The sequence below is a fragment of the Camelus ferus genome, chromosome 13, assembly GCF_009834535.1.
Source record: "Camelus ferus isolate YT-003-E chromosome 13, BCGSAC_Cfer_1.0, whole genome shotgun sequence".
NCBI classification, from domain to species: domain Eukaryota; kingdom Metazoa; phylum Chordata; class Mammalia; order Artiodactyla; family Camelidae; genus Camelus; species Camelus ferus.
Window position 1 is genome coordinate 7,018,447 of NC_045708.1, and position 12,536 is coordinate 7,030,982.

The following is a 12,536-nucleotide window of genomic DNA, read 5'->3' on the forward strand; positions in this document are numbered from 1 at the left end:
GACTGTGCTCTTCCTCATACTTCATTTAATGTAACCCTTTGATCCTTGGGGCCTCAAGTTAACCTTACATTTTTGGAAACTAACGTCCCAGAAAGTTAGACTCAACATGGGTTTGTCTCACTCCAAAACCTGCAGTACTTTCCCCATCGTCCCGCACAGCTGAGATGCTTGCTGGGTTTGTTTCAAATACGGAAGACCAATACCAACATGCAGGTTGGCCGACCAAAGCTCTACTGTGTATCAGAATTTAAGAAAACATTTTTAATTCAGTAGGGCAAAGATGGAGATGTCGCTGTAACTGGTGAATGGAGGTGCTAGTCTATTATTTGTGGAGCCCAGGCTTCCTTTACTACTGTGCTAGCTACACAGGGTTCACGAGGCTGAACTGCTTCTCACCACCAGCACAGTGATGATGGCTAGCAATCTGGCAATCATGCTGCAGACGTATTAGGCCTTTTCCAGCTGGAGTTGACTTCAACTTACTACACTGGTGTAACAAAACCAGTGATCTGGATACAGTGTGTGTGGACCTAAGAGCAAATACAAACAAGTGGAAAGAATACTGGAATGAGAACCAGAAGAACTGCCTTTGAATCCTGGCTTTCCAATTAGCCTTGTGACATGCGGCATGTCATTGACTCTCACTGAGCACAACTTTGCTCATGTATAAAACGAGAGGTGACAAGCCACGCCCTGCCTAGCTCACTGTTTTGTGGGGCACTGGAGGGGTGGGTGCCAGCACACAGCAGAATGCAACTGGTTATTACTGCCCCTCCAAGGACATTCTGAAAACGTGTGAGGCTGCTTTTAGCTGTCTCAGTCCCTGGAGGCTGCTACTGGCACTGAGTGGGTGGGGTAGGAGGTGGGGTACTAATCTTCCTGCAAAGCACAGACTGTTCCACACAGTGGAGAATCACCCCATATACCACAAGACTTTTATATATCAGGCTGCATGTTCATATGGATGAAAACCTCTTCCAAATTAGCCCCAAACCTATTTCGGTTTTATATATAAATACAAAGTATTTTTTCCAGTTTTATTGTTCCCTGGATTTTTTCATAAATGCAGCTACCTTGTAAATCAAGGATAGAGGTGTTATTTTATCCAGAACTTCACTGTTTTGGGAAACTCCATTACAAAAGGCAGTGCTGCTTGTGGTATTTGAGTTGACAATCGCTACACATCATGCCTGGCTGCCTCTGTCAAATTCACAGTAATTCAGTGTTTAAGTACAAGCATCTGACAGCTTCACTGTGCCTTTAGTATGGTCATCTCCAGACAGTGACATGCTGAGAATACATACTGTTTTATTGGAAATTATTTTGTTTCTTCTGAAATTTTACATTTGGGGGTATTAAGTTGATGAAAGTATGCCTATGGGTAGGTTATCAGGTCTGGCTTTCATTTAAGGATAATTAAGAAGGCATTATAAAATATGCTATTAAAAAAGAAATGGGGCTAATAAGTGAGAACCAGTGGTTGTAAAGCATCAGTAAGACTATGCTGAGTAGATGTGAGCCCTCCTCGAAGAAGGTCACAGGAGAAGGAAGAGTGTTTTTGGTTCTGTTTGTTCTTTGCACCTCTCCCTCACCCCAGGACTTATTGTTATGTTTCTTTACTTAATAATTAGCCAATGTATCTCTTAATAGCATTTTATTTTCCTCTAAGTATGCTTTAAAAAAAAGTCAAGTCAGTCAATAACTAATTATCTTTTCCCTGCAAGAGACTTTATTGTAGATTACCAAACCCAAAGAACAAGTTTGTACAGAAACAGGACGATATAAATCAGAAGTCTCTGCTTTGATCCAGAGAGATTTGGAGTCCTATCACATGGAGATCGATTTAATGACCTTTTTATACCTCCTGCTGATAAAACATATTAGGAAACTGAAAAGTTTCACAGTGGTACCAGATATAGTTTCATAATACTGAATTAGATATTAGAAATGGTGAATTACTCTATGTCCCTATGGTCTGCAAACTTAATATGTGCCTTAAACAAATGAAGAAATTCATTAACTTGAGAAACAAGTTTGTGGCCATCATCAGTTATGTTCTCTTCTGTCACTATTTCTCTTATTTCACCTTCTCTACCATTATTTGTGTTTAAAAATCCTGCAGTTCTATTTTTAGAACAAAAATAGTGGGTCTGAAATATGACAGTTTCTTTTCACTGCCCTTCCCAACTACTTTTAAACAGAGAACATAAGGGTGTGTAAGAGGTGGGCTATTGCTGGTGCAGCTCTGTGGTTCAAAAGAGGTGGACGAGCCATATGTGGAGGTCTGGAATAGCTTTTCTGGAGAGGGCATGAAGCCAGTCTTCCAGGCTGTTCCAGGAGAACATTCTCTAAGGCAGGGGGTAGAGAAGTCAGTAGCTACAATAATTAGGCTGAAGGCGTTTACTGACAACAAAAACCAAGGTTTTCTTTGGCGTATTTCTGGCTGCCAGCTACGTGGGGTCTTGTCTGGCCCGTTTGGGATTCTGCGCTTCTCCAGGCATTGAATTCTTCCTTGCTGAAAGGCCCCTCAGAGAATGCAAGCTCTGAACCTGCTGGAGGCGCAGGCCGAGTTCCTGATGACAGGCCTGCTGAACAGTTTCCGTCTTCTTTATGTCCCAGTTCAAAGCAACAGCCAATGCTTTAGGGTCTTCCTTGGCAACCAACTGCAGCAAGAATAAGAAGCACTGAGAACCAGCCCCTCTGCTCTCATGATTCTCTTTAGGGGAGCGAGAACAGGCAGTGTCAGTTTGTTGTGGCTTGATGCCGAGATGCCAGGTTTCCTTCATAGTAAATTGTCACAGGCCCTTTCTCAGCATACAACGCCCACGGGAAAGGCTCTCTCTAGAGCGTAGTTTACTTGGAACAACTATAACGTCCTCCGCTCACAGGAAATGTAGCCAAGCTCAAGTCACTACGGCTTCCTTCCCTCCTAGCTACACCCAGGAAGTACTCGGGACATGGATGAGAATAAGCAGCACCCACTCTGATGGGTCCCCTTCGTCAAGCCTCGGGTTCCCTAGCCTGAGAGCCAGCACTGGGGGATCCCCTCCAGCGGGCCTTTCCCAGGGGCACTTTATGGGCCTTGACAGACTACGGATCTTCAACTACTGACGCGAGCCACCTCAGGAGCCCGAGTCCTGCAGTTCCTCCCTGTCAGGTTCATTAGCTACTCTGCACTAGGGAATAATGTTTGATGATGTGAGGGAACATACCTATTTTGTTTATGATTTAGATTAAATGAGATGTTTGCAAATGCTTTGCATGTAATAAATAATAGGCAGATGGGCAGCTACGATTCAGGGTCTGGAGAGGTGAAAAAAAACCCATACAAGCCTCTGCAGGGCAACACTGCCCCTCCAGGGGAGTCCCTCTCTGCAGTTCAGGGGCCCTGGTGCTTGCCCACCTCCAAAGCCTCACTAGACAAACTCAGCTCTGGAGCCGCCTTCTCCCTTAGCGTGGTGAGGATCCGGCTGGAAAGCGCAATTTCGGACGAGCTCTCTCTAATACCCGTGTCAACCGTGTCCCTCTCGTCAGCGAAGCCGGCTCTGGACTCTGCAAAGCAGACGTGAAATGGAGATGAGCACACCACGTCCACATCCAGCCATGCTGACGAGTGGCCAGAGCCACTGGCTGGGCGGCCAGAGGCCTGTCCTCCTGAGATGCCAGCAGCTGTGGCTCCACTGTTTCGGACCACGTGATAAGCATCTGGCTCTGTCTCAAGGGAAGGCTCTCCTGAGTTCTCAGTATGACAGCCCCCCCAGCCAACGAATCCTACCTTGCTGCTTTGACAAGACGCTGCCCTCCTTCTCCAAAGCCTGGAGGTAAAGCTCCAAGAGCTGCTTGGATTGACGGGCTTCCTCTCTCTGGTCAAGAACCTGCTGGAGGGTGTTCTGGAGCCCCTGGACTGTGACCTGACTTTGGCATAGTTCCTGAGCCAGCTCTGAACATGGAACATCAATGAGCATCTGACAGACAAATACAGATTTTCAGAAACCCAAAAGCACTTTCTAAACATGAGGTTCTAGCTCTTAAATACAACAGTTTCGGAGACTGGTTCCATCTAGTTCCCAAAGTTACCTAATAAGGCTGCCTGAAAGTTGAGAGAGGCAAGTAATTTTTTCAATTTTCCTTGGTGAAAAAAAATTAGGAAAATAATGCCTTAGTGCCTTATTAAAAACAAAACAAAGTCCTCATATTAAAAAACCAATTGTTCATTGTACAGAATATAAAGGAAGAGGTTTATGATCCCTTGTACAATGAATCAGTCTGAGGTTGTTTTATGCAAAAGTTTTCTAATGATTTCAACCTTCAACATTTTTGTTAATCATGTTCATACTTTGAAAGACTATTTTAAAAATATAAACTATATTTTAAACTTAAATAACATGTTCAGTCTGTGAAATAAGGGAGAGCTCACTTATCATATCCTAAATCTTAAGAAGGCTAAGTCTTTTGGCACATCCAGCACTAGATTAAAAACAGTCTTCATGAGAGAAAGAGCAAACTGTTGAAATTCTTGGATAGTAAATCTAACTTCAGCTGCAGATCAGAATTGCTGTGGAGCTTAATAAAACCCACAATAATGAGCCTTCATTTCCTGAGCAATTACTATGTACCAGTGAGAAAATGGATGTGAAACTATCAGAACAGAGAGTGACAAGGAGGGTCCAGACTGGGGAAGGCCTCTTTGAGGAGGTGACTTTACAAGTTATCTTTAACTTTCATACTGCATCAATTTTCAAACAAGTAGCATTAATAAACATTCACAAGGTTCAAAATTCAAGAGGTACAAACCTTACAAGGTATGTACTAGTATTACCACCATTTTACAGATGAAGAAAATGAGGCCAGAGAGGTTAATAACTTCACAACAATCAGTTGGTCTTACTTCTAATCCTCAGGACCCTGTGTTGTAGTTGGTCTCTGTGCTCTTCCCTTCCCTCCCATCTGTTCTCACTCCCCAAAGTCCCCGTGATGGTGGGGACTTTCCTTTACCTCCCACGTGGCCGGCCTCTGCAAGTTCCCTTTAAGTGTCCTAAGCTTCACTGTGGAACCTCGCTGTCAGGGCTGGGCTCTCATGTTCTGGCATCCCTATTTTGGCAAGGACTATTGTGTTCCTTATTCTAAGGGTACATCATAATATGCCAGTCTATTGGGATGGGAAGGGATATCATGACCCCTTTTTGTTTCTTACAAAAAGAAAAAAAATCAAGCTTGCTCTTGCCTTCCCTCTGCCTGGAACACTCTGGCCCCAGCCTTTCCATGGCAGGTTTCTCTTGTCCTTCAGTGTCACCTCTTGGGACCTGCCAATGTTTATCAACTAAACTATGAATTTATTCTATGGACAAGCATGTGTGCAAAAAGACATTGGCCTAAATTTTTTGCAGCACTGACTGGAATAGCAAGACTGATGACAACCGCATGTCCACCAGTGGAGAAGACTCACTCAGTAATCATGGTACAGGCACGAAATGGAGTACTATGCAGCAGTAAAAAAGAGCGAGGATGTCTTTTAGAAAATGATTTGAAATACTCTCTAAATCTTTCTTTAAAAGAGAGTAAATTTCCATTTGTGTAATACAGGGGACGAGGAGAAAATATAAACATATTTGTTTGTATATAAAATATCCCCAGAATGGGAAACTGACAGATTGGTTGTCTCCAGAAAGGGAAACCGGGGTAGCTAGGGGCAGAAGTCAGACTCTTCCTGTATATCCCATTTTTACCCCCACAAACAACTTTACTGAAATATAATTCACATACCATACAATTCCCCATATAAAGTATATAATTCAGGGGGTTTTAGTATAATTAGTTGTTTTTTTGTGGTTGTGCAATCATTACCACAATCAGTTTTGGAACATTTTCACCACCCCAGAAAGAACTCTCTACCCATTAGTAGTTACTCTCTATTTCTCCTCAAAGCCCCCCACCAACCTTAGCCCAAAGCAACCACTAATCCACCTTCTATATCTATGGATTTGTATATTCTGGCAATTTCATATAAATGCAATCATAAAATGTGTGGTTGTCTGGCTTCTTTCACTTAGCATAATGTTTTCAAGGTTTACCCGTGTTAGAACGTGTATTCATACTTCATTCTTTTTTATGGTTGAATAATATTCCGCTGTTTGGACAGACCACATTTAATTTATCTATTCATCAGCTGGTGGATATTTGGGTTATTCTGTTTGCTACCAGTATATCCTTCTATACTTCTTGGATTTTGAACCATGAGAATGTATTCATATTACTCATTCGAAGTAAACATACAAGTTTAAAAAATAACCAGAAGGTCACTTCCTTCAAGGGTCCTTCCTTCATCTCCCAATTACAGTAGCCCCATCACTCCTGGCACACTGGCCCCTCTTACATGCTTCTTGTCTGCCTCCTTCCACCAGAATTTGAGTTCCATTAGAGCAGGGACTATGTGTGGCTTGTTCACCACTGTACCCCTGGGCAAAGAACCATGCCAGGCACAGGACAGGGGCTCAATAAATATTTAAAAAAAATTAACACATACTATTTTTATCCTGATTTTACTGGAGAGGAAACCTAAGCAGAGAAGATAAGTCACTGGCTCAAAGTCATAGTGATAGAGCTGAGATTTAACCCAGCTATTCTAACTCCACATTCTTTGGCAGTACATCCTTGACCCACACAATGGCCTAAATTGATCTAGGTGGGGCCTTGGCTTCTGTATCTTTACAAAGCTCCACTGGTGATTCTGAGGCAGGGTGAGGGGTGAAAAATTCCTACTCTAGGTGAGAGAATTAGACAATGGAGAGCCTTGGTTGTCATCTAAGAATTATTTTTAAATTACAAAATAATGAAATTATGGCAAGATGCATGGAAACTAAGGTGCTGGAGGCAGCAGAGGCCAGAGGAACGTGGCTGCGGGTTTCGGAGGAGGCTTACCTGGAGGTCCTCCTCTGACAGGAGGATGATGCTGGATAGATCTTCTTTCAGCTGCCTGGCCACATTCTTCCACTTCATCCCTGCCCCGCTGTCTGTTTCATCTCCATCGAAGGACTCTTGGGTAATCCAAGCTGTACCTCCATCTGACACGTGGGAGAAAATGCCAGTTAGATTGACCTGAAGTGCTGTTTTCACTTCCTCCCCCAACACAGACCTTGAGGATGTCTGCACATCCTTCCAAAAGACTATTGAGAATAATTTCAATGGTGAAGGAAGCACTTTTTCTCAGAGATTCGCAGGAGAGCCAATCCCCATCTGGGACCTTAATTTCTCCTCTTGTCCCATCTTCAAGTTATTTCCGTGGGAAACTGCTCTGTATTCTTCTATGAAAAGAAGCCACTTAAATCCAGTGTACGGCCATGTGAGATACTCCCACACTTCCCTTCTGGTTAGTTTTTACATCTGTGGGTGTGTTGTTTCTGCATACAAAAACATCCATCCTCAACAGCACTTCTCCTGTGCCTGGGGATGGGTCTTATCCTTGATTGGAGGAGCTGTAGGTACTCTCTGCTGTCCCTGGGGCCCAAGTACAAAGGTGGCTGGGAGAGCCACTGCTGAAGGGTGACTTCCTTCCTTTAGTGGCACAGGGACTCTCCTCAAGACACCTCTTTAGCTCTTTGATCCTTGCTCATCATACCAGTTCTCTTTGTATCTGCAGTGATGATGATGATGATGACAGGTAACATTTACTGACCGCTTACTATGTACCAGGTAAGATCTAAATGCTTTCCATCCGTGGTTCTCAACTGGGAGTGATTTTGCTCCCCAACAGACATCTGACAATGTCTGGAGGCATTTTTGGTTGTCAGAATTGGGGTGAGGAGATGCTACTGGCATCTAGTAGGTAAAGGTCAACGATGCTGCTGAACATCCTGTAATGCACAGGACAGCACACCCACAGCAAAGAGTTCTCCAGCCCAAAATGCCAACAGTGTTGTTGAGAAACCTTGGTTTGGTATGTGCTATGTTCTAATATCCTTACAACAACCCTAGGAGATGGGTACTATAATTAATATCTCAATACAGGGCTGAACAGTTAGATAATTTGCTCAAGGTCACGTGGCTAGTAAATGGCAGAGCCAGGATTCAGACCAGACAGTCTGACCCCACCTACAGCACAGATCTTTTTGTCCTGCTGCATTTTAGTTGCTGTCGGTCTGAGCTATTTGAGAATTGAGCCCGTCTCATTCATCTTCACCCCAAGACTCAGCACAGAAGGTGCTCAGTAAACATTTGCTGCACAAATACCTAAGCACCCAGCCAAACAGCCACCAGGTGCCCGTGCAGTAAAAGGAATCATGATGGGTGGTATATTTTATGTATGGCCAGCACTTCTTACCTGAATTGCTGTAAGCCCACTTCTCATTACCAGCCAATGCCACAAACTTGGTATTGGAAGGCAGACACAGGAAGTAATCATCGTCATCCACTATGGTGCCATCCTCTGCCAGGACCAGGGTGACTGGTGCCAGGGACTTATCGATGGCCAGAATGTCACAGGCTGAGGAATGAAATATTTGGTAATTGACAAGTTACATAGGGAAATTACATCTGTACTTGTATTCTCAATATGTATGCCCCTAGAGCCTAGAAAAATCCCTGGTAGGTAAAACTGACTATAATGACGACCACTACTACTAATATAACACTTACCACATGCCTGAAATATAATACTAACAGTACCACATGTACTGTTTAAGTGCTTTTCATATATAGTATTTAATCTCACAACAATCTTATGTATCAAATGTCAAAAAGAAAAAAAGAAAATTTTAAAAAAGAAAGAAAAGGAAAAAAATATGTTCTTTGCAGTATTTTTCTTTGCAGTCTTACTAACCTATAAGAAAGTATAAGAGAAACAGAAGGCCGAAGTTTGTAACAGTAGCTTTTTATCTTTATGATCACTGGGCGAGAGGGTTTGTCCAGGGCAGGTCTGTACCATCCCATTTGGCAATGGCAATGCCTAAAATACTAATGGGACTAGAGTATGCAGAGAGGTAGCCACGAGACTACAAATACCATTGGCCAATGTTGTCTATCACCCAAATAGAACAGCAAGCCTTGCACAGGCCGAGATCCAGAAACATAAGCACTTACACAAGCCTCTGTGCCAAGTGCATCCAGCCACTGCACTGAAAGGGCACTAAAACTTAAGCACCCTAATGCCAAGAAAAAAACAGGTAAGCACCCATATGGCAAAAGCCACGTCACTAAAGCATTTAGAGTGCTTTGGCTGTGTCTGGGTCTCTGAAAGACTTCAGTCTGATATCTGTTGATTCTGGGAGGAAGCACTGAGCACTGTGACACACACCTAACTACATGCCTGCGAATGACTCACACGTTTAATTTATAGAACTTATTTGGGTAAACAATTTATTGCCACAGGCTAATAACTTGTAAGTCGTTTGAATATATCATCTCCTTGGAGAGTCCCAACAATCCTGTGAAGCAGGGCTGGAAACATACCCACTTTGCCCTTGAGAAAACTGTGGGTAGAGACATGGTTAAGTGCAAGGTCAGGCAGCTAGTAACGGTATGGGGCTCAGAACTCGTCACTCACAACACAAGTTCCTTGTTTGGACCTTCGGAATGGTGGGTAGCAGCTCCCTCTTTACCGCATAGGTACCTGCCAGAGCTGACTGTGGAGACCTGCCCCTACTCCGCCGTACGCTCAGCTGGGAACCCCGGTACCACCTTAGGGAGCCCGAATGCCAGGAATACACTGGGCTGGGTTTGATCCCAAATCTGAGTCGTGTGAGGCAAGATATCGAAGTCTGCCTTAATTTGCATATTGCTTCCCGTCTGCCTTTCTACCATCTGAGTCTCACACAAGACACATTAAGTTAAAGCGTTTGTAAACGCTTTGAAGCTGACAAGTCGCTATCCCACATGAGTCATTTCTGGCTCAAGGCTCCATTCGAGTCACAAGAAGCCCCAAGTCGCCTCTCCAGACCCCGCCTTGCCCAGCCTGACATCCTCACCTCCCCCCCCACAGGCTTCCTTCAGCCCCGGCCCCAGCCCCTCAAGCCTTCACCCCAATCCCGCGCCAACCCTTGCTCCTCAGCTCCTCGAGGCTGGAGGCCGCCACGCCGTGCTGTTCCCGGCTGTGGTTGCGTCGCAGAAGACACTTCTTTAGAGCCCGGATCTCGCCCGGTTCCGGAGCCGGGGCGCCGCTGGCCACCTCCATCCTCTTCAGGGTAGGACCTGACCCACGCAGCGAACTCAGGGAAGCTGGGCGCGGGAGTCCGCCCCAAACCCGCGGCATGCTGGGAGACGTAGTTTTCGCTGTAGCAAATCACGCGTGGGACCAAGGCACGCCGGGAGATGTAGTTCCAGTTGCCGCTAATCACGTGCGGCTCCGTGTGTGCGTGTGTGTGTGCGTGTGCGTGTGCGTGTGCGTGTGTGTGTTTCCCAATCTTATATTTAGGAGTTACAATCGGGCATTCACCAAGAGATCAAGAGGGATTTATTTTGCATTATGAAGGACACGCAGGTGTACTCTTTTGAACAGTTCTATTTGCGTATATAGATGCATAATACTAATAATACTTAAATAAAACGGTCTGATATTGTACTCTGTTAACTTGTTTTCCCTTTCCAACCGGAAAAGATCTATAAGCTGTCCCCATCTTCAGGCTGATCTGAAGGAAGTCAATTTTAAAAATTGTTGAGTGTAGTTTTCAGTCTTCCTGAAAACAGCAGAGAAGCATAAGATACTCGGACATTTCCAGTCGTTCGATTCTCTGCTTCAGCTGTGCAAATCAGATTGGGACCTCGGGACGAAATGCTCAAGTAACTAGATTAAAACATTAAGGTCTCAAAGAAATCAGAGAGAAAATGGGAAATGCGAACCACATAACTGTTGAGATTATCCAGATGCTGCTTGACAACATATTCGTCCTTGTTCTAATACTGTTACTTACGGAAAAGTCTCTGGTTTTACCCCTGAAAAACTAACATTTAAGATGAAAATAATGATAAATTATCAAAAATCTCCTTGCTTAAAAGGGGGCATTTTATATTAACAAGAAATAATTGTCAGTCCATATTTCTTCAGGGTCAACTTCTTTCATTTTTTGTTTATGAAAGGAAATCGATATTATCTCATTAAAAAGTAGACATTTAAAACTGGTAGGAGGAATTAACAGAGGAAACCCTTTTGAATAACTCTATCATTGATCAACACACCACCGCAAAATGAACTGACTGATAGTTCTAATGTATGCAACACTTTTGTGTAATTTTACAATTAACTTAAAATCTAACAACTCAACCGCTGTAAAATAATGATTCGTAGAACCTCCTCCTCTCCAAAAAGCAACCTCTTCTGTATTCTAATAAGCCCCTCATGCTGCGAAGATACTGTAATTGTGTGTGTGTATTTGGCCTAGACTTGAGAACGGGGGTTGAGTCTTAGATGTTTTTATTTCTAGCGCCTACCAAAGTGCCTGGCAAATAGTAGGCACCTAACAAATAGTACTGAACCGAACCATTAATCAATTATTTTCCAAATTTCTTCACAGTCATTTATGAAATACTTAGCAAGTCCCTACATGTGCCCAAGGCACTGTGGGGATGGACAAAGATTTAATTAAATAAAAATGACACACATCTAAGGATGCAAAAAGGACAGACTTCAGTATTCTTGGAAAGCAGAGACCTAATGGAAACTCTGCGTGGTGACCGTGACATGGGAGTTCCCCTCTCCTTCCCTAGTGGCCCCCATCGACAGGCTCAGTTCCGGCTACTTTTGTCTGGGCAAGCGAACGAGAGCCAGGGCGCTTGGGAGAAACCTCGCCCAGCTGCGATAGATTAGTCAGGCCTCAGAAAGATGGCGTCCTCGGAGCAGGCAGAGCACCCGAGCCAGGTAAGGGGAGTGGGATTGCCCCGCCGCGGTTGGCAGGGACCCTGGCTGGAGGGGGCGCTCGGCGGACGACTGGGAGCCGGGTGGGTACCCTGAGCCTCCGCAGCCGGGGTCCCCGACCTCTTGCCCCCTCCGGGGCCCCGCCCCTCCTCAGGTCCTAGCCGCCAGGCCCCTCCCCCGGTGACCCCTCTTTGACCACATTCCCGAGCCAGGGCTCGGGGGCGTCCTTGGGTCCCCACTTCCCGCTGGCCAGCCCCACGGGTCCCACTTGAGCTTAGCTAGGACGGTGGCGGGACCCTTGAGAAGCCTCCAACCTTGAGCTGCGAGGGCCCCTGCTTGAGGAGAGGGGTGAGAGGCTGGATCGTTCCCGGCCCTTCCCTCCGGGGAGGGCCTGACTCCATCAGGGTTCCCAATCGCCAGCCTCCCGGGTGGCCCCGCTGCCAGCCTCGCCGTCTTTAGTCACCTTTGCGCTTCCCCTGCCAAGTTGGAGGGTCGGGAATGTATTGGGATCCTCTCAGTGCGTTGATAGGAAGGGGACTCACTGTAAACAGACGCCACCGAGCTTTTCGCTAGTGATCCGTCCTTGTTTCCCAGAGTTTGGTTTTCTCGGTCCAGGGCTCCAGTTTTTCAGCCACAGATTCAACCAAATTCCACTCCAGTTAGGAGAGCGCGAGGACCAGTCCTCATGTCTTAC

The 12,536-nt window shown here is 45.1% G+C and overlaps 2 protein-coding genes across 2 annotated transcripts in view; one reads left to right on the forward strand and one right to left on the reverse strand.

Moving 5' to 3' along the window:
- Positions 1–1,641: 1,641 nt before the first annotated feature.
- On the reverse strand, positions 1,642–10,226 carry DFFA (DNA fragmentation factor subunit alpha). The gene is made up of 6 exons (XM_032495167.1): positions 10,030–10,226; positions 8,318–8,479; positions 6,919–7,061; positions 3,776–3,965; positions 3,404–3,552; positions 1,642–2,663 (listed from the first exon to the last, which is right to left on the reverse strand). The coding sequence occupies exons 1-6, from the start codon at positions 10,163–10,165 to the stop codon at positions 2,451–2,453; spliced, it is 993 nt and encodes a 330-aa protein (XP_032351058.1). The 5' UTR covers positions 10,166–10,226; the 3' UTR covers positions 1,642–2,450.
- A 1,526-nt stretch (positions 10,227–11,752) lies between these two features.
- Positions 11,753–12,536, forward strand: part of PEX14 (peroxisomal biogenesis factor 14) — a 117,775-nt gene continuing 116,991 nt past the window's right edge. Inside the window, exon 1 of the mRNA XM_006179908.3 lies at positions 11,753–11,845. Coding sequence (XP_006179970.1) covers positions 11,810–11,845 — 36 coding nt within the window. The 5' untranslated portion in view covers positions 11,753–11,809. The remainder of the gene's footprint in view (positions 11,846–12,536) is intronic.